Source organism: Festucalex cinctus, chromosome 2 (genome assembly GCF_051991245.1).
Source record: "Festucalex cinctus isolate MCC-2025b chromosome 2, RoL_Fcin_1.0, whole genome shotgun sequence".
Classification (NCBI taxonomy): Eukaryota; Metazoa; Chordata; class Actinopteri; order Syngnathiformes; family Syngnathidae; genus Festucalex; species Festucalex cinctus.
The window spans coordinates 4111639-4133834 of record NC_135412.1 but is presented as its reverse complement, the minus strand read 5'-3'; the positions used below and the strand labels follow the sequence as shown (position 1 = coordinate 4133834).

The 22196-nt window shown below is 41.7% G+C and overlaps 1 protein-coding gene across 3 annotated transcripts in view; it reads left to right on the top strand.

The window, feature by feature from the left end:
• nrp2a (neuropilin 2a) overlaps positions 1-22196 on the top strand; it is a 93124-nt gene that overhangs the window by 43365 nt on the left and 27563 nt on the right. For all 3 annotated transcript variants that reach the window (XM_077512350.1, XM_077512349.1, XM_077512351.1), the window contains exons 4-10: positions 1904-2134; positions 6882-7037; positions 8270-8439; positions 10294-10449; positions 17733-17877; positions 20583-20758; positions 22007-22186. In XM_077512350.1, coding sequence (XP_077368476.1) covers positions 1904-2134; positions 6882-7037; positions 8270-8439; positions 10294-10449; positions 17733-17877; positions 20583-20758; positions 22007-22186 — 1214 coding nt within the window. The remainder of the gene's footprint in view (positions 1-1903; positions 2135-6881; positions 7038-8269; positions 8440-10293; positions 10450-17732; positions 17878-20582; positions 20759-22006; positions 22187-22196) is intronic.

The window sequence follows — 22196 nt, the reverse complement described above, 5'->3', positions numbered from 1 at the left end:
AGAACACACCACCACTTTTATAGGTCTGCCTGATAATAAAGACTGGTGCCTCGTTGGAATGCTGCTGCAGGAATGTTGCTATTAACATGTCTGAGCTCCTGATGCTGCTTTTTGTACATTTGCATGCGGCTGTTGACTCACTGGTCAGGAAAACTCTCCTCTGAACTGTTATGCAGAACTTTGTAAAATACAATCAAGACGATCAACTTCACCACTTTCAGCATAGCATAAAACGTGTAATGCAACCAAATAACCTGCGTTGAAAAAAAAAAGATGACGATGAAGGTGAATATTAGGGGTGTGCTCAAAAAATCGATACGGCAATATATCGTTGCGGGCCTCATTACAATACACGTATCGATACGCAGGCATCAGAATCGATATTGCTTGTTAACTTTCAAAAGGCAGTTAACGTTTGCCTTTGCAGCTTGCATTGTACCTAAAAAAATAAAAACCAGAAGCGTCTTTGAAGTTAATTGCCTTCAATTAATGCAAAAAATAGCTCACCAATGATTGGACACTGTGTCTTGCTAAGATAAATGAAAGCAGAGGAAGAACATCAACATTTATTTACTTATAAACGTAACATGGCACGTGTCTTAATGTACCAATTTTCTTAAATTTTGTTTAAAAATGAAATAGAATGTGTTACATGAAAAAAAGGTTTTTATTTTACCAAATATTTCAAATAAACACATTTTCGAGCTGTAATTTTAATACTTTGATATTTTTACTCATATCGGCTCTTGCCTATTAATAAATGTTCCCGGTGTGTTTGTGAAAACTGCTCCTCGCTCTGCAGTGCGTACATATTTAGACCAGGCATGCCGCTTGGTGCTAAACCAGAAGAGCTAATAACAAAAACATTTTTGTCATCCAGCATAATAAACATATCCTTTAGGTATACATATGACTGTTGTTATAAAATGCAAGTAAATGAATGTGAAATATGGGGATACGTATCGCCTTGAAGATCAAGTATTGGGATACATATGTATCGCGATACGTATCGTATCGTGACCGCTGTATCGCGATACGTATCGTATCGTGACCGCTGTATCGCGATACGTATCGTGTCGTGCCCGCTGTATCGTGATACGTATCGTACCGTGACCGCTGTATCGTGATACGTATCGTATCGTGCCCGCTGTATCGCGATACGTATTGTATCGTGACCGCTGTATCGTGATACGTATCGTATCGTGAGGTGGGCGGGAATACCCAGCCCTAGTGAATATAGCAGAGGCTCGTGAATCAACCCATTTATAGGCGCACGTCTACAAACGGTGGATTAGCCGATGTGGGTAGATGTCAGGATTGGTGCAGCTGCAGACACTCAAGGTGAGCCACACAGTGGCCCCGATTGAATAAATCTGCATCGCTGATGAGGAGCTGCCGCAAAGGGCTCACTTAGAGCCATGACACAAGGTCTGTGGTATGTTTGACATCATGAGAAAAAGGGCGAGCCTCGCAGAGAGCATTGGAAGCAGTTGAGAACATTTATTTGGAATGTATGCAAACGCTCAGAAGTCAGAAGCACCACTGAAGTCCTCAAAAACGAAGCGTGTCAAATTACCTCCTGTAAAAAAAAAAAAAAAAAAAAAAACACATTTGCTTGGAAGCTGGAATGAGTAACAGATCTTTCTTCACATCTTGAAACAATGAAATCGATTTTTAGGACGCAAAAGTTGCATGATGCTGTGTCAGAGTGCTCGTGATTGGCAGGCCTGCTGGGGCGGCGGGTTGTCTTCATGTCATACGTAGCGTTGGATACGCTGTAAGATGTCAGTGAAGAACTTCATCTGCAAGTCAGATGTTCCTTCGGTTTGATCCATTGGCTCGCGTCTGATCTGTATGTTCTTTTATGACGGACGGCTTCGTCTCATCTTTGTCTCATCTTCAGGGTCAGAATTCTGCTTCCGCAATTTCACCAGTAGCTCCGGCATGATCGAGTCACCGGGCTTCCCTGACAAATACCCCCACAATCTGGAGTGCTCCTACATGATCATCGCTCCGGCCCACATGGAAATCAGCCTGACGTTCCTCACCTTTGACCTGGAGAATGACCCGCTGCTAGTGGGAGAGGGCGACTGCAAGTACGACTGGTTGGACGTGTGGGACGGCTTGCCGCAAGGTAAGTGCACGCACAAGGTGCGTTTCCGTGACCCTTTTTCGCAAAAATAAAAGCGATATTGTACTATTTCGATAAAAGAGAGTTTAGAAGAGAGTTTTGCTTCTGAGGCGCAATTCTCGGAATGTCTCATCTCGCGAGACCTCGCTGTTCTGTCGGAGGTGCTCATGTTGTAAGGGTGAGCTAAAAAAAATCGATATGGCAATATATCGTTGCGGGCCTCATTACAATACACGTATCGATACGCATGTGTCAGTATCGATATTGTTCGTTAACTTTAATTTGGCCGTTAAAATTTGCCTTTGGAGCTTGCATTGTACCTAAATAATAAAAATCGGCAGTGTCTTTGAAGTTAATTGCCTTCAATTAATGCAAAAATAGCTCACCAGTGATTGGACACCGTGTCTTGCTAAGAAAAATGAAAGCAAAGGAAGAATATCAACATTTATTTACTTATAAACTTAACATAGCACGTGTCTTAATGTACCAATTTTCCTATATTTTATTTAAAAACGAAATAGAATGTGTTACATGAAGCAAATGCTGTTTTTATTTCCCCAAAAATTTCAAATAAGCACATTTTAGAGCTGTAATTTTAATACTTTAATATTTTTGCTCATACCGGCTCATGCCTATTAATACATTTTCCTGGTGTGTCTGTGAAAACGGCTCCTTGTTCTGCAGTGCGTACACATTTAGACCAGGCATGCCGCTTGGTAGTAAACCAGAACAGCTACTAACAAAAACATTTTTGTTATCCAGCATAATAAACATATCCTTTAGGTATACATATGACTGTTATTGTAAAATGTAAATAAATTCATGTAAAATATCAGGATACGTATCGCCTTGAAGATCAAGTATTGGGATACATATGTATCGCGATACGTATCGTATCGTGACCCCTGTATCGTGATACGTATCATATCGTGACCCCTGTATCGTGATACGTATCGTATCATGAGGTAGGCGGCAATACCCAGCCCTATCATGATGTTTACCGTAGACGGACGCCCGGTGTAGTTATATTACTTTAAAAAACATTCACCCCTCATCGGGCGGTTTCGGGCATTTAGTGTTGGTGTTGTTGTGTGTTTTCCTCGGCAGTCGGCAAACAGTTCTGACACGAAAGCGAGTGGCACCGTACTTCCTACTTCCTGTAATCCTAAAATGTTGGGTAAAAGGCGGGTTACAAATTGTTAAAAGTTTCTGATGTTTTCTGCTAAATTAACCAGACATGGCAGGACACGATTTCAAGCTCTCCTCTCCTTCAACTTCTCGAAGGAGACTCGCTCGATTCCACCTCTCTCTCTCTTTTGACGTGCAGTGGCCGATACAAATCACTTCAGCATGTACAACTAAAATACAAAACCGATATTATTCATTCTCAAAACAAATAGTTATTGCAAGTTTAATAAAAAATACACATAAACAACATGTTACAGTCCTTTCCGCCGTGACCGGGCGGGTGTCACATGACTACTAATGCTCAAAAAGTGTTTCCATTACACTTTTGCGAAATACTTCTTTTTCGATACGTCTCAAAAAGCACCTCACGAGAGCGCAAAAACGTTTTTGCGATATTTGAGAGTTTTTTTTCGCAAATGTTTCCATTACTAGCTGACTTTTGCCAAACATGCCTTTTGCGCAAAACGGAGGGTCATGGAAACGCACCTACAGATGCTCTTCGAGCCAACATTCAACTTCATTTCCACACTGCAAAGCGCTCACGCAATTCCCACGTGGACATTCCGTCAGGGAAGCGCTCACTTTGATGTGCAAGCCTTGCCTTCCATTCCTTTGGGTTACATATAGGAAACATTATTTCACACTGGCATCCGAAAGTGCTTCGACACCCCGAAGGTGCAGCCCTTTCTCATGCCCCACTTCCCCACTTATATGAACAGCCTTCATCAGCCCCTTCCTATTCTCAACGTCCTTAACTCCTTATCACCTTCTGTTTCCTTCCTCCCCCGGATGAGAGTGGGTGCCGTGATGGGACTCTTATTCGGCTCCAATGAGAAGTGCTGAATGCCAGGAAATGGCAAAGCAAAAAACAGTTGTTATAAAGTGCTTTGATGGTCACCACCAAAGAATAATTATTGCTGAAAACCACGTTAGTGGAACTAAATGATGTTTTTGCACCTCACGCCTCTCTTCCCTTTTATTTAAAAAAAAAATATGGGACCAACGACTACTACGGAGCCCCTAAGGTGACATGATATATATTTAAAAAAAAAAAAGAACTTTGCGTTCCCTCGCAAAACATTTTGCGTTCTAGGGGTGTGAATTGCCTAGTACCTGACGATTCGATTCGTATCACGATTCATAGGTCACGATGCGATTCGATACCGATTAATCCCGATACGAATTTAGAAGTCGATTGTTGCAATTTTTTATTTATTTTTTTTTACTCAAATTTAGAAAATACTAGGGGTGTTAAAAAATTCGATTTGGCAATATATCGAGATACTACATCACGCAATTCTTGAATTGATTCAATAGGCAGCCGAATCGATTTTTTTAACATCTTTTTTGATGGAAAAATATTCAACAAAACGTCTAACTTTCACACCTTAAGCATGGAAGAAGGTTATATTAATAGAACATTAAGCCCTAATATTTTATTTCAATGCGTTACAACCTGTTTGTTAAATACAGTGGATCACTGACTGAAGTTTCAGATCAATAAATAATACATTTTCATACAAATCTTACAGTGTGCATGTACAAGTTTACTGAATGGTATTTTCTAAATTTGAGAAAAAGTCGCAACAATCGACGTGTAAATTCATATCGGGATTAATCGGTATTGAATCGAATCGTGACCTATGAATCGTGATACGGATCGAATCGCCAGGTACGAGGCAATTCACACCCCTAGAAAATACTATTCAGTAAACTTGTACATGTACACTGTTAAGATTTGTATGAAAATGTATTATTTATTTATCTGAAACTGTGAGCCACTGTATTGCAACCTGTTTCATATTTGAACGGCTATGAAATAAAATATGAAGGCTTAATGTTCCATTCATTAATATAACATTTTTCCATGATTAAGGTGTGAACCCTAACTCTTAAGTAAGACATTTTCTTGAATATTTTCCATCAAAAATGGACGTTTAAAAATCGATTCGGCCGCCTATTGAATCGATTCGAGAATTGTGCGATGTAATATCGCGATATATTGCCGAATCGATTTTTTTTTAACACCCCTATTGCGTTCCCTCGCAAAACAACTTTGCGTTCCCTCTCAAAGATCGCGAGAGAACGCAAAGTTGTTTTGCGAGGGAACGCAAAGTTTTGTTTTCTTCGCTTACCATGTCACCTTCGCTGCGCCGTAAACACTTCCGGGTCATCTTCCATGTGAACATAAGCGACGTGTAAACAAAGCAGTGGAAAAATACATGCTCCATCCTAGTCGCTTTGGGAAAGCTTTCCCACTGCTTTGTTTCATGTTAGGGGTGTTAAAAAAAAAATCGATTCGGCGATATATCGCGATACTACATCGCGCGATTCTCGAATCGATTCAAACAAATTTTTTTTTTAAAGAGCTCAGAATTGTCTTACGACGTCTTATCATCATTGCCTTTTTTTTTTTTTTTGTGTGTGTGTGTGTGTGTGTGAATCGATTTATAATCGAAAAATATTCAACAAAACGTCTGACTTCGGGTTAGGATTCACACCTTGAGCATGGAAGAATGTTTTATGAACGGAACATTAAGCCTTAATATTTTATTTTAATGCTGTTCAAACATGAAACAGATTACAACCTCTATAAGACTGAAATTTCAGATAAATAAATAATACATTTTCATATAAATATTACACTCTACAAGCTTACTGATTAGTATTTTCTAAATTTGAATGAAAAAAGTCGCAACAATCGACTTATAAATTCGTATCGGGATTAATCGGTATCGAATCGAATCGTGACCTGTGAATCGTGATACGAATCGAATCGTCAGGTACTAGGCAATTCACACCCCTATTTCATGTTTACAAACGTTCCGTCCTCGTCGCTTTTGGTCACATGGAAGATGACCTGGAAGTGTTTACGGCGCAGCGAAGGTGACATGGTAGGCGAAAAAAACAACTTTGCGTTCTCTCACAAAGATTGCGAGGAAACGCAAAGTTGTTGTTTTTTTTTCTCCCATGTCACCTTAGGGGCTCCGTAGCTTTGCTCTAATAATTCCATATTTGGTTTCTAAAAAAAAAAAAGGCTCCACATGGATTTCATTTTTCAATTACGCATAGCCTTGAATTTGGAGCTCTGGTAGTCGCAGACATTCAAAGGAGAATTAGGAGGAAATTAAACCGTAGCCCACTTTTTGTGTGAGCCTCGTCCTCAGGCGTGAAAGGGTCTCGGCAGACAAGAGGGAAAAGGGTAAAGAATTTGGCGTCTGGCAAGCGAGCGTGTCTCGAGACTACTGTAATCCTCACTGGTCCGGTGTGCGCGCGCATGCGGATGATCCCGGAGCAGCTTGCATTAAGGCGGGGGATTCCAGTCCCCCTGCTGGTGTCCGGCTAAGACACACAGATGGACGGCGGCATGGAGAGGGGAAAAGAAGGGAAGCAGGAGTAACTCGTTAGCCATCGCTTAGCGGCATAAAAGTTGATTTCTTCTGTAGTATATCCCCCAATGCACCAACAAACATCGTCAACAAAATAAAAAGTCCAGTGTTCTTTGAGAAAAAATCAATGAAAGGTCTTAACTTGCTGACAAACCTGATTTGTTCATCTGCAGTGTCACCACTGATCGGGCGGTACTGCGGTACAAAGATCCCTCCAGAGATTCAGTCGTCGTCTGGCCTGCTGTCCCTCTCCTTCCACACGGACATGGCGGTGGCCAAAGACGGCTTTTCTGCCCGGTACAACATGACACGGAAAGAAGTCAGCGAATGTAAGTGCCGGATGTCTCAATATGTCTCTGGGGGGCGTGTTTGTTTTGTGCTTGCCTGCTATGTTTACCTGCTCTTATTAAATCTCTATTTCTGCACCATCTTCTGACATTCATTTTTCTTTTTTACACCTCACTGTCATTGAAGCTTGCCCACTGAATGTAATCCTGGAGTTGAACCCCTTTTTTTTTTTTCTTCGAATTTAAATATTTAAATTGTCACCACCTCAATTGACTTCTTCTGACGCTATTTGCCCATTTTCTCCGTGGCTTTACACCAGGGGTGTCCAAACTTTTTCATTTGAGGGCCACATACAGAAAATCAGAAGGACGAAAGGGCCACATAATGTTATGAAGAGAAATTGTGTTTAGTCCTAAAAATTGTACAAATAATTTATTTGTGCGTTTGCATATTTAGAAAAATGCTACAGTATATAAACCAATTTATTTGTGGCAGTCGGGTTATTATAGTTTTGGAATTTTTCATTTTAGTTTTTATTTTGTTTTGAGTTTTTTTTATTTTAATTTAGTTAGTTTTAATTAGTTTTCCGGGTGGTTCTGTTAGTTTTTTTTATTAGTTTTAGTTCTTTAATAAATGCTTAGTTTTAGTGTAGTTAATTTCAGTATTAGTTTTTGTTTTTTTATGTGTATTACTTGTGTGCAATATTAAAAAAACACCAAGGGCGTGACGTCATTATTCCTGTTTAGATCAAAATAAATCTACTAAAAATCACATTTAAAATCATCCCCAAAGGCTCATGCATTAAATTAATTACCAAAGACTAAAACGAAGGACATGTTTGTGATAATTAGTTAGTTTTTTAAACATAAAATGTAGTTTCAGTTAGTTTTCTTTTTTTAAAAAGCATCTTCGTTTTTATTTTATTTCGTTAACAAAATTGTTTTTTGAAATTTAGTTTTTTCGTTAGTTTTAGTTAACTAAAATAAACTTTAATAGCTCCTGTGTTTTTCGACACCTTCCCTTCTTACTTTGACCATCTCCAAACATTTTTGTTTTTATTTTATTTGAACTGAGTCAAATGCCATTTTTTAGCACATGTCGTGGGCCACAAAAAAACGGACGGCGGGCCGCAAATGGCCCCCGGGCCGTAGTTTGGACACCCTTGCTTTACACTCACGTCTTCTGTCTTTATAATCTGCTACGTCTTGCCCCCGTCATCCGTTCTTTTCAACCTCCCATGACAACTCAATTTCCATTTGTTTCCCTCTCTCAGCATTTCACTGTAGCATGGCACTCGGCATGGAGTCGGGGAAGATCAGTGACGACCAGATCAGCGCCTCCACGAGCTTCTACGACAACCGCTGGTTGCCGCGCCAGGCTCGCCTCAACAACCATGACAACGCCTGGACGCCCTCAGAAGACAGCAACAAGGAGTACATCCAGGTCTGACAGTCTACCTTTCCATGTCCAGAATTCTATGTTTGGACACATAGCATACTTAGAAGTTTTCCACCAAGGTCAAAAAAATCAGTACCAAATTTCACATCGTCATACACAATCACCTCCTGCAGATGTCAGAATTTGGGTATTAACTCATTTGCTCCCAAAAACGTATAAATATGTTCTATTTTAAATGTTTGTTTGTTTGTTTTTATGCTGGAGCATACAGAAGGCTTTGATGCAGCCTCTCAACTGCAGAGAACGGGTGAAACAATGGTAGTAATTACAAAAAAAAAAAAAAAAAAAAGCCCAGCAGGTGGCAGCAGAGTATAAGAGATGATCCAGGGCTATGTTGAAAACAAGCTGTTTCCCCACAATTCTAAACAGTAGGGGTGTGAAATGCCTCGTGCCTTACGATTCAATTCGTATCACGATTTGTAGGTCACGATTCAATTCGATACCGATTAATCCCGATACGAATTTATACGTCGATTGTTGCGATTGTCCTAAAATTTAGAATATATTATTCAGTAAACTTGTACATGCACACTAATATTTGTATGAAAATGTGTTATTTATTTATCTAAAACTTATAACTGGGAGCCACTGTATTTAACAAACGGGTTGTGATCTGTTTCATGTTTGAACAGCATTGGAATAAAATATTAAGGCTTAATGTTTCATTAATATAACATTCTTCCATTTTCAAGGTGTGAACTCTAACCCTAAGTAAGACATTTTGTTGAATATTTTTCCATCAAAAATGGATGTTTAAAAATCGATTCGGCCGCCTATTGAATCGGTTTGAGAATTGCCCACTGTAATATCGCGAAATATATTGCCGAATCGATTTTTTTTAACACCCCATATAAATACGTTCTATTTTAAATGTTTGTTTGTTTTTATGCTAGAGCATACAGAAGGCTTTGATGCAGCCTCTCAACTGCAGAGAACAGGTGAAACAATGGTAGTAATTACAAAAAAAAAGCCCAGCAGGTGGCAGCAGAGTATAAGAGATGATCCCGGGCCATGTTGAAAACAAGCTGCTTCCCCACAATTCTAAACAGATTTGCGAAGAATGATGAAATTTAGCTGTATCCTAATGCTAATTGCTGCAAAACGGAAACAGATAGCAACATACTTTTTTTTTTTTCCCTGATGAAAGAAGAGATTCTAATCTTTCTTTTGGTAGGTTCCATGTCTTTATAGCAAAAGAACACAATATTCTGTGGGCCTTGCAAAATCAGTCAAAATCCAGTAAAACAGCCGGGAGCGAAGGGTGTCGCTTCAGTGAAAATGGCTGGGAGGGAATGAGTTAAGATCCATGCATAATTCACTGAAAAAATAATAGAACTTGTTTTTGTTTTGTTAATACTGCTCGCCCAGGAACAAAACTAGACAATGAAAACACTATTGTGTCTTGTTGACAATAAAGATGCACTAATATAGAAAGGTGCACTGAAGGAACTGCAATCTGATGACAAGGAAGTGCTCCTAACTCTACACTGTATATTGATATTCATATACGTGCACATGTGCAGGCGAGAGCACAGTGATGGATGAAGGTGTTTCAGAGGATCCCATTCATGTTACACCACTGATCTTAGCATCCAGCGTTCTTCTTCATTTACACATGACAATGCCGAGACGCAAGCGCCACCACATTTTCCTGCGTACCGTCCCGCTGCTGTCCGCGTGACAAATAGAAACAGTCTTGGTTATCTCTGTCATTCCTGTGCATCATAAATCCCCACTAGATTCTTTGTGGTTTCTCCTCTCCTCTCCTATCTATCATTCTCTATTAAGAAAACATAACCCAGATTTTAAAGTCAATGTTCCCTTTGCCTCTTTTTCAAGGTTGACCTCCACTTCCTGAAGGTGTTGACGGGCATTGCCACCCAGGGGGCCATTTCCAAGGAGACACAAAAGTCTTACTACGTCACCACCTTCAAGCTGGAGGTCAGCACCAACGGGGAGGACTGGATGGTCTATCGGCATGGCAAGAATCACAAGGTACAGGAATGCTCATAGGCCGATGTAGTGTATATGTGTTTTCATTTCCCTGGTTGGTTATTACAAAATACTTTGTTTTGTCTAATTTCTTGAGATATTAACGGCCCAGTCTGCCGGTTTCACTCAGGAAAATGCACTTTTTAAGTACAGGATGTACACACTTTGACTTTTTCTCAGTCTACACATCTGGGCTTATGTTAATGTTTGGTGGTGATTTTGTCCTAACCCCCCCCCAGCCTGTAGTTTGCCATTTTGTGTTTGTTTTGTAAACAGCGGGACGTTTCTGTGGAAAGACAGTGTTTACACCCCTCCAGCCAATCGCAGAGCGGGGGGGGGGCGTGTCGCAAACGGGCCGGGTGAATTTGTCGGCTGCGTGACGTCACTCACTTATTCACACATGTAAGCTTCTGTGAGTAAGTGAGTGAGTGAGTGAGTGAGTGAGTGAGTGAGTGAGTGAGTGAGTGAGTGAGTGAGTGAGAAAAAAAAATAATAATCCGTGCGTGCTGTCAAATTGGCAAAATACAAGCTGGAGGGGGTGGGGGTTTAGGACAAAATCACCACCAAACATTAACATAAGCCCAGATGTGGAGACTGAGAAAGAGTTCTAGTGTGTACATCCTGTATTTAAAAAGTGCATTTTCCTGAGTGAAAACGGCAGATCGGGCCTTTAAAGGGATACTTCACTTATTTAGCGCATTATAGCAATAAAAAGTTAATATTTTGTCTATAATTAATTTGATTCCTTTATTACTTTTCACGTACAAATAGTACCTTTAAAAACACATTTTGCAACTTGCTGTCGACTGAAAATGACATCACAAGGGCCCAGGTAACCAATCACAGCTCAGCTTGTGAATGTCACGTGACCAAACCTAGAAAGCAGGTGAGCTGTGATTGGTTACCTGAGCCCTTGTGATGTCATTTTCAGTCAACAGCAAGTTGCAAAATGTGTTTTTAAAGGTACTAATTGTACATGAAAAATAATGAAAATATCAAATTTATCATAGGCAAAATATGAACGTTTGACTGCCAAAAATGGCTAAATAAGTAAAGTACGCCTTTAGATATTTCGTGTACCACACAAGCACAGTATGGTAGTGAAAGTACAAATCAAACCAAAAGACTGCCTCCTGTGTTAAACTGAAACGTACTTCTTGGTGTAAACATTCCTAGAACTTGTATACCCAGATCATGACGTTGGTCATGTGACAAAAAAAAAAAAAAGAGGTGATGTGAGGGAGGAAGAGCTGGAGAGAGCCAGAGAGGAGGTGAAGTTGACAAACAAGTACAATGGAGTCCTCTGTGTGCCTTTCTGCGTGTGTTATCTGTAATCTACCATTCTACCATTTCCACACTTGCACACATACACATTAATGTATAAATGTATGTTTACTACAAGATGTTGTTGTCAATTCGCATTGGTCTCCATTCCTCATATCTGGGTTGAGGTCACCGTGGATTTTTAGTTGGAAAATGGAGAGTGGGTGGGGGGGGTTACTCTGTGGAAGCGTTAATCCACAGACACACGCACACACTTCCACATTTTACAACGTAGACCCCTTCTGCGCTGGCCACTGATTAGTTTGGGTGGGTCCGGTGGGGGGCATCGGATGTGGAGATTACCCAGTGAAATGTGGATTTCACTTGAAAAGAAGCAACATCTGTGCAGTTTGTTCGAAGCCCGCAATGCACACCACCTTTAAATAACCTCTGGCCTGTCACCCTGTCTGGAGACAGATATGATGTCGGCCTCTTTGTAATCTGAACCCCTGCTCACCTTTCTGAGCCTCCAAAAATGACCTAATTATTTTTTTGTTAGGTGCAACTTTCCAAATGAAAAACAAAAAATACTAAGCAGCACTTTTCACTCTCTTCGCCGGCCAGGCTCCACCCACGGTCCCCGTGGGCCACAGTCAAATCTACTGTGACTGCTAATCCATCGTCCACGCAGTACAAACTCCCGGTTAGCCGTCCTAAGCCCCCCAAAGAGCCCTTAAGTGGTTGAAGCTCATTTTCCGTCAGGGGGTCCTGTAATGACAAGGATTTTACTTCTGTAATTGTCATTTAACGCAGCGCTCAAGAGCATATTGTGGCTTTGGAGACTTGCGCACGTGCATGCTTGGCTTATTATAATTTGCGTTTGTGTGAGCGTGCGCTTACAACTTTATGGACTTTTGTTTTTTTTAGGCGGAAGTCAACCAAAAAAAAAAGTGCCTCCACTCGCCTCAACACAGCATTCTGATTAATATTTCATTTGTGGAATATGAGTTAAGCAGCAAAATCGAATCATTATTATGCCTGTTACGGCCATTTTGCCACTTCCCGTTGGCTGAAAATGACATCACAGTTGTTCACAGTTTTCTGAGTTTGGTCATGTGATGTTCATAAACTGCACTGCAAAAACACGTCTGCTTAATATGAGATAAAATACACTTGTTCTTAGTGTAAATTTACTAGAAACAAGTGAAATTATCTGCCGGTGCAGTAAGATCATTTTACTTACTTAAATTTCTTGAAATAAGAATAATGTGTAGCTCTATATTAATCTTAAAATTAGCTTAAAACACTTAATCTAAGCAACAAATCAAGGACATTAAATCTTAAAATGAGCTGTATGCACTTATTCTAAGTAACAAAACAAGCAATTAAATCTTAAAATAAGCCATAAACACAATCTTTTTTTTTTTTTAAAGCGTAAATCACTACTAAAGGAGATCATCAAGTGTCACCTTTGTTTGTACTGAAGGTTGACTGTCAAGCAGGGAGATGGCACCATTTTTAATTGCATTTGGTTTGACTCAGCCCGGGATCGAACCCAAAACCTCCGTGCCTGAGGGTAAACACCCTACCACTAGATCACAGAGCTGTTAGCCTGTTCACTGGAAAGAGGACAAATGAGCTTAGTAAGTATGACCAGGAAATTGCTTATAATAAAATGCAACAGTATGTTGTAGGGTTGTTTAATAATCTTGGAAATTCTGCTCTTGCAAAGTATATAATTCTCAAAACAAGACAAAGAAGACTATGGCTTGATATAAGCATTTAAGTCCACGTTAGATATCTGATTTTTATTTTTTAGTGAACATAGACTCTTAGAGTATTTTAGCTTATTATGCGTGAAAGTTAACTAATTTTAGGATTTACAAACTAAGTAAGAAATAAAAGACAAATATGCTTAAAACAAGATTAATAATCTTAGAAATTCTGCTCTTGTAATGTAAATAATTCTCATAACAAGATCAATGACACTTTATGGCTTGATATAAGTGTTTAAGTCTAGGTTAGATAGCTTCAATTTGCAGTGTGATTGGTTGTTACCTGAGCCCTGAGTAAATGTGATGTCATTTGTCATTGTAAGCAGATGGATAAACATTATTTCCCCCTTAAATTTGTTGACTGGAGGAAAGTGCTGATACGTGTGTCTTATCAGCCTGTGTTTTATGACTGTTTTTGTTGCAATACATTGTCCAACAGACATGTCATGTGACATCTTGATTGAAAACCATTCACACGTGCATCTCATTCCTTGACGGGATGTTAGCCCACGTCTAGCCCACCTCTCTCACATCCATAAAATATGTTAACATGCAATATGCACCCAGTCCATCTCAGGGCGCAGAGCAGCAATCGGCCAGCTGGAACCAGTTCCTGCTGTCAACATCTTCATAGCGAGAACGAGGAAGGGAGAGGAGTGGAGGTCATGGCTTCGCAGGCTGAGAAAGAGGAAACAAATGGGGGGGGGAAGCTGGGAGGGGACCTGTGAGAATCGCATTGACAAAGAAAGATGACGGAAAAACACAAATGAATGAAATATCAGTTGGATAATGTGTTGTGCAGGGCTCGCTACGTCTCCCTGTGGTGTACTCAGTCAGCGCCGCACTGCTGAGGCTGCACAGGCCAAACGGACACAAGTGAGAGGAATGTTAAATGAATTGAGCTGTGATGTGCGTAAACACAGCATTTTTTACAGCACTGACAACATTCAGTGAAATGATGTCTTGTTTTGTGGTGCACGATTGTTTTGAGCTTGTTCGAGCTTCAGATGCTGTAGCATAATACTCATACACACCTTCCACCATGACCTTGTTTTCCACAAAGGTCATCAATAGTTAAATAGTCATGGTCCACACCCAGTCTGGCCGTCGCATGCGGCCAACGTGTGTGCTGAGCTTTCCGCAACGAGCGGCGCTTCGTTATATTTTCATGACTTCTCCACGCCAGGAGACACAACATGGCGGCTTTAATTATTCAACTCACCTCTCCTGCATGTGGCAGAAGCGGGAACCGCACCCCGGTCGTCGGGCAGATTAGAGCGAAGCGGTTGAAATGAACATTTTTTGTCTCCGATGCGGTTTCATTTAAAAAGTGGCACCGCCACAAGTTGGTCGATGAGCAACCATCTGCTTCCCAGAGGCGACGGCCTTTAACCTTTGTAGCGATGGGGTCGGGCGCTGCGACAATAGACAGGAGGAAGTAGAGGAAACTGAACCACCATTGTCTTTGTCCCTCCCCTGTCTCCTCTTCTTTTCCGAACTTGTCTTCTCTGCTCTCATCTCTTGAGAGATAATTTGCCTTAGCTAGCCCATGCTAATATTTTGAGTCGTCGCCAGTATGGAAGGGCAAGAAAATCCCAAATATCGTCATTTATTTATGGGAGACATTTTGGAACCTTTTTGTACTCACATGTCTGCTGTCCCAATTTTAATTTCCAAATGATGAAACTTCCTCATGATCCATATTAATGGAATTTCCAGCTAATTTGCCATTTAATGCTCTGATGGATTATTTCCTGTCCCAGTGAAGAAGCTGCTCATTGTGCTTTGCTTCCCGCTTGCCCCTCCACCGCCTCCTCGCTTACTGTGTTCTTTTGTCTCATCAATATAAATGCAGTGCACAAATAAAACATTTGAACATCCTGTTTAAAAAAAACATGAGCAAGGAGAAATCTCGTGTTAGTTAATCAACACAGTACACATACACACGTAACTACCGTGAGCAACTTGTGAGACACATTAAACCAGTGGTGTCCAAGGCTTTGTTCCAAATATCTGGGAGCAGCGAAGTCGTTGCCTTTTGTGTAAACGCGTGTGGGCGTTTGCATAACCCCCATAAGAGCTCTCGCATCCACTGTTTGGCCTCTTAGGTAAACACGACGGTTGCCGGTCATCCATCCAGCAGCAGACGAGCACAGATAGCCCACTTTTCTGTTCAAACACCGACTGGTTTGTATAACCACTGTCAGCTCTACTTGATTAAATCAGGCCATGCCCGAAATCAAATAAAACCCCAGAGTAACGTTTTGAAGTCCTATCATATGTCACTGTGAGGCTTATGCCAGATATTGTAAATATTATAAATGGGTAAATGGGTCACTTTCCACCAACATTGAATCAAAGTATTTTCAGGCACGTTAAATCTTTTTTTTTATTTTGTGCTTTTCTGAATGGATACATTTAGTCTTTTGATCACTGCAATCGAACTGTCTTTCAGCTAAACTTCCTCGTGTGTAGTTTCAATTACAGTCAAACCTCGGTTTTCGAACATAAGCCGTTCCAGAAGTCTGTTCCAAAACCGAATTGTTCGAAATCCGAAACAATTTTCCCATTATAATTAATGTAAATAATTTTAATCCGTTCCAAGTCTAAAAAATCGTTTTCTAATATATATATATATATATATTTTATTTTTATTTTTTTTACTATTTTACACCATAAACTGCACTGTGTACCGTTTACCATAAACAGAAAAGGGTAGAAATAGACACCGTTTTATTTTAATAGAAGATATCCTATCTAAAATGATGAAAAAAAATGCACTTAAGAGTATTTCTTCAATCTTCATACATATGTTCATTGTTTGCAGCTTTTGGTTTAAGTTGTTTGTGTCTGTAGGCGCGTGTGTGTGTGTGTGAGTGTGAGGTTTCCTAAAGAACGACAGAAAATAGGCCAATAAGTAAATGTATAAACGTAAGTGAAGGCACTCACATTAAGCAAATTAAATTAGCGCAGTTAAGGTAGCCTCATTTAGAACATCACTTCCGGTATGCGCTCTTATTGTGAAACTAAATGGTGACACTTCCGGTTTCGGGCTTAGCAGCGCAACATCAACTTACGAGTGCTATGTGGTAACGTGCGGATGAGGAAACGCCGCCCAAACATTCGTAACAAACATTTTAGAAGGAACAAGCTATAGTTGATTCTGGCAAGAAGGTTACAGACAAGAAATAAGGACAAAAGGACCCACCAGTCATTGACGCACACGCTAGCTAGCGCCAGACTTCCTGCTGCTATCGCTGCTGGCGAAGACTGATTCTGTTCAAGCGGCCACAAGTACGAACGCGAGGGTAAGTTGTCTGACGTGAACTCGCTTTCCAAGGAACAGACTACAAATTATGCAAATTAGGATTCGTCTCAGTTACGCAGTTAAAGTTGAACATATCAGACTTAAGGAATAGACAGCTTTGTAGCAATTTCTGCACTCTGCGAGTGAGTCGCGTTCAGGTACGCTCGGCTTTTTTCAGTTCGAGAACCCATTTTTTTAGACGAGTTCTGAGACGTAAAATTCTCGAATTTTCTGGTCGAAAACCGATTTGTTTGAAAACCGAGGTTTGACTGTAGTCGTGAGAAATGCACAGATGCAACGAGAGGATGTGCCATAGGAAAGTGTGTGTCAATGAAAGCCACCATGAAATACCCCCTTGAGCATCCCCCCCCAAAACAGGAAGTAACCCGAGCATGCGGGCGACGTTTGCCCTCTCACCCCTGCAGGCCCACCCTGCCGCAAAAAGACCCAATGGGAGGGAGGGAATGTTGATGCTTTGGGATGGGTTGGATACCTCATATCCTCACATCCTGCCCACCTGGGCACACTTCCCGTGCTTAATGGCCAATCATGTTTGGTCGTGTCAGGTCATGACTCACTCACAGGCACCACAGAAGGTGTGTAAGGAGCTTGTGTGCGCGTACGATCATAAACCCTCATCTATTCTCTCGCTTTCCCAGCCTCCTAGAGCCAAACCTTTGACCCCAAAACACAATGACAGCTGGGCTGCTGACATCGGATCCATGTTTGGGTTGTCTCCGCTGTTTTGGCCTGCCACTGTGTGTGGGGGGGTGGGGGTTTGGGGGGGGGGGGGGGGTGTTTGTGTGTGTGTGTGTAGCCAAGCGAAGCCGTTCAGTGCGCGTTGAAGTGTGAGGAAATGGCCGATAAGACAAACCCGCATAAGGGCTAGCACATTCAACAGCAAGCAACCTGCTGATGATAGTCTCCGCCTCTCTTCGCAGGTTTTCCACGCCAACACGGACCCGGCCGAGGTGGTGCTCAATCGCGTACCGCAGCCCGTCTTGGCCCGGTTTGTGCGTATCCGACCGCAGACGTGGCGTAACGGCATCGCCTTGCGCTTTGAGCTCTATGGATGCCAGATTACAGGTGTGTAAGAAGACAACATAAGGTTCTATTGTTTGTCGTTGCTGATTCAGCGCAATGAAAAAAAAAAAAAAGCGCATGACATGACACAGCATGTTATAACACAACACAAAATGACGTAACCTAGCATCGTTTAACCCAAGTATGACAGACACTCCAGGAATTTTTTTTCACTTTTAATGACATTTTGAGCGAAAGGGGTTGCTTCAGTCAAAATGGTTTGGGAGTGAATGAGTTCAAATGAAGCTGATACCAATACCTGGTTTCAGTACTCGCCCATCTCTCTTTATTATTGTATGAAAGTTATGCTCAAAATGATGTAATTTCCATTTCCATGTTCTGTCTTGCCTTGAAAAAGAAAGTGTAACTAAATATAAGCTGAACTTAAACAAAAAAGAATTCCCCGAACCACAAAAAGCAGGAAGCCTCGCACACATTTAGGCTGTCTCACACTCACCGTGCTATATTTTAAACATAGCTCGCCTCAGGCTAATGAAAGGAAAGTGTTACTCTATTCTTCCTTCCAGAGTCTTCACTTGTGTCATTTGCCTTTCCCACAATCTCTCTGAGCTCACGCACCCCCTCAAGACGGCGCCCGTCTTCCCTCTCATGGTTTTAGACTCTTTTTTTTTTTTTTTTTTTTTTTTTTTTTTTTTCTTTCTTTTTTGATGTGTCCTCTTTGCTCCGTGAGCGCACCCGATCGGGGAATGAGTAGCGATCAATCTTTCATGGCTGCCTCCGCGTCCACACATGGCACGCTGTGATCCACTTCAGCTGCTAACCGCTGCGAGCGAAAGTAACTATTAGCGTCACCGACCAGGTACATCCACGCGCTGATAGTTCCTAAATGCAGCGGCACATCCTTTGAAATGTACACACACAAGCGTATGAAAATCCCCATGCCTTAACTAAATGATTTATTCCTTCATCTTTGCAGTGACATAACGGCATGAAACTTTGATCTGCGTTCTCTTAAACTGTCAGCGCAGCTAACTTCTCCCTTCCTCCGGCCCTTTCTCGCTTCCTGTCTCTCCTCCTCTTCCTCCTCCCTCTTCCTTGGTCGCCTCGCTCTTGCCTTCTCTCTGCTGCCGCTCGTGACTGCCGGAGTGTCATCCCAAAATCCCCGAGCCGTCATCCGCCGCCCCCCCTTTATCCTAATTTCTCTCTCGCATGCAGCAACTTCCACTGCCAATATCTGAATGAGTTTTATTCCTACGGGTGTGTTTTTATTCAGTGCATGTGTGTCTGTGTGTGTCAGTGTTGCCCGGTGTACGATAATTATCGTAGTTGTACGAAAATTTGACCCTCTGTACGATCAATAATCCTAAAAAATAGCAAATGTACAATAATTTGACCATTTCATATTATTGCCGGCGAAACTGAAACTGCCAGTTTTTTTGCGAACCCTGAAGGCATCTGTTGTCATGTGACATAATAACAGCCAATCGCGCTTTGCTGAATTAATGGTTTAAAAAAAAAATGTGTTGCTTTGAACACCTCTTTTTCTTTTATTAGTTTTTATTTTGTTCCTTAGACCCCAATCTTAGATCTGGCAGAGGCATCTTTTGAATTACAGCTATAATTCTTTAACTCTTTGACCGCCAAAAACGTTTATTAAAGATTAGTAAAATCACGATGTATGCCGCCATCAACGTTAAATGACATCAACTACATTTTTTTTTTTTTTTTTTCAAATCAATGGGCAGTGAGCGCTGCCTGGTCAATAGGGTGTGGAATCAAAAACACTCACTAACCATGGCCAGCAGATGGCAGCATTGTCTCTCTTTTCAATGGGCTGCTGGTGTATGAAATTACAATAAATCATGACGAAATCTGATGAAAGGGAACGTTTTCAAGGATGACGTGAATGATCAAAGCCTTTGTCATATTAACGTTTTTTTTGATAACGTGTGGCAGTAAAAGAGTTAATAGAAAATACACACGTTTCCTCCTGTAAACATCATTCAGCATATGTATTGAATGCAAATTGTAAAATGTCTGAAGTCCTCTTGTTTACGTTAAAACAAATTTTAAAACATCATAAATCATGCTGTTTCTACTAAGTGCTGTATCAAATGTACTGTAAATGTATAGGATCATACTGAGGAACGTTTCTTTCTTGGGAGTAGCAATATGGCGGCCTCGCGGCTTCAAACGTCTTGGCTTGACTATCCAGTAATATATACAGATCAGTGACGTTAACACGCAACGAAGCTCCGAGTGCCTGGAAGCCGCGAGTACTTTTAATAAACACAAGAACGACTATATTTGACTGTCACGAATCAGTCTATTTTGGTTATGACAGGTGTACGATAATTTCCATCCAAATACGATAATTTTGAGTCTATGGTACGATAATCCTTTATTTCCCACCTGGCAACACTGGTGTGTGTGAATGGAAAGGAAGTGATGAGATCCTAAATAACATTTAAAATATAGTGACATGTTTGCATGAATGCTGAGCGAGTAAATGCCGCAGCATAAACCCTAATTGCTTTTTAAGCATAGTTGCGTCTCTATCTCCCATCTAACTCCATAGTGCTTGAGTGGCCAGTAGTGCTATGATGCGGTGGAGCTTAACAGCTCCCAGGTGGGAATATGTGTAACAGCATGAGTGTACGTGTCAGGTCAATGACTCAGGCGTGTCCGGCCGCCCCCCTGAGGTGAAAGTGGAAATAACGTTGGCCCGTTCTGCTCAATCACCACAGATGCTCCGTGCTCCAGACTGCAGGGCCTGCTGTCCGGCCTGCTGCCCGACAACCAGATCTCGGCCTCCTCCGGCAGGGACATGATGTGGAACCCCAGCACGGCCCGCTTAGTGGCCAGCCGCTCCGGCTGGTTCCCGGCACCTTCACAGCCACTTGCTGGGGAGGAGTGGCTTCAGGTACGAGAGTATTGAACGACATATAGCGCCAAATTTTACGCCGTCATAAGGCGCTTTTCCACCGTACCAGTTCCACACCGAAGCGGCAATTATTGTCCCCGGATGTTAGTGTCTGCACGGGACTTTTTTGGGGCCAAGCCGTTCCGTTGTAACCGCTGTTTAGAACCCTTTCGGCAGCGGTTCTGCAACGCCGGTCGTCAGGGGACTAGCGGGGCCGTGACGTCACCTGTCGTCTGATTGGCCGACAGCAACGCCGCTGCAAGCAACGCCGTGGCACACGCCCATTTCCTTGTCTTAAGCGAGAGAAGCAGAAGCGCCCGCCGGTCTTCGCCAAAGTCATAAAAATACAGTATATACAATAAATATAATAATTCAACTCAACTTTATTTATAAAGCGCTTTAAGAACAGGCATTGCTGTATACAAAGTGCTGTACATAAACATAAATATCAGTTTTGCAGTAAGCAAGAACAAAGCAAACATTTTGAAGTGCAACACAAGTTGTTTTACAACATGTTTTACAACAACGCTTAACTGTATTTACAATTTAAAAAGTACTTGTGGATCGATTTGTAATGTTTGTGGTTTTAAAAAACATCGCGAGGCTGGTGGCGTGTTCCTATTCACTTGAATGAGAGCTCCAGCGGCAGACCTCCATTCAGAAATAGCCGGTCGTGATTCGCAATATTTCATCCATGGTGGTCTATATTAAACCTTAAATATGGTTCAATGTTGGCGCGACGTGCCACCCGGGAAATGTTACTTCAGATCCGCGCGCAATGCGGGAGCGCAAGCTTGGCGTGGACTGCTCAAATGTTGCCGCCCCCTTCTCGACGTGCGCCGGTTGTAATGGAAAACCGGCGGTTGCTGTCTGGTGTGGTTGCGTGCGGTGCGGTGTGGTGTGGTACCCGGCCGTGCGGGCACGATGGAAAAGCGGCAATAGTGCTGCACCTCAAATGACGAAGTTTAGTCCTACTGTTCATGACTGTTTGCAGAAAATTAAAAAAAAAAAAAAAGTGGCAAATAAAATCCTACATTTCCCTTTTATCTGACTCCATAAAATGCAATGGGTTCCTCACTGGCCCATGCTTAATCTCACCCAAAACATTTTCATGGGTATTGGTTAAGCAGATTTTGCGTTTTTCTGCTCACTAGCAAACAAACACATAAGCTCCTTTGTAGGGATAATGATCCAAACTGCTGGAGAACCATCAAAGCATTTTTCCCCCCCATTATTGATTGATTCCAGGTGGACCTGGGTGTGCCCAAAACAGTGCGCGGAGTCATCACCCAGGGAGCAAGGGGGGGAGATGCAGCAAGTGGAGGAGCCACAGAGAACCGGGCTTTTGTCCGCAAGTACAAAGTTGCATATAGCCTGAATGCAAAAGAATGGAATTTCATCATGGACCGAAAGACCAGCCAGCCTAAGGTCGGTATCG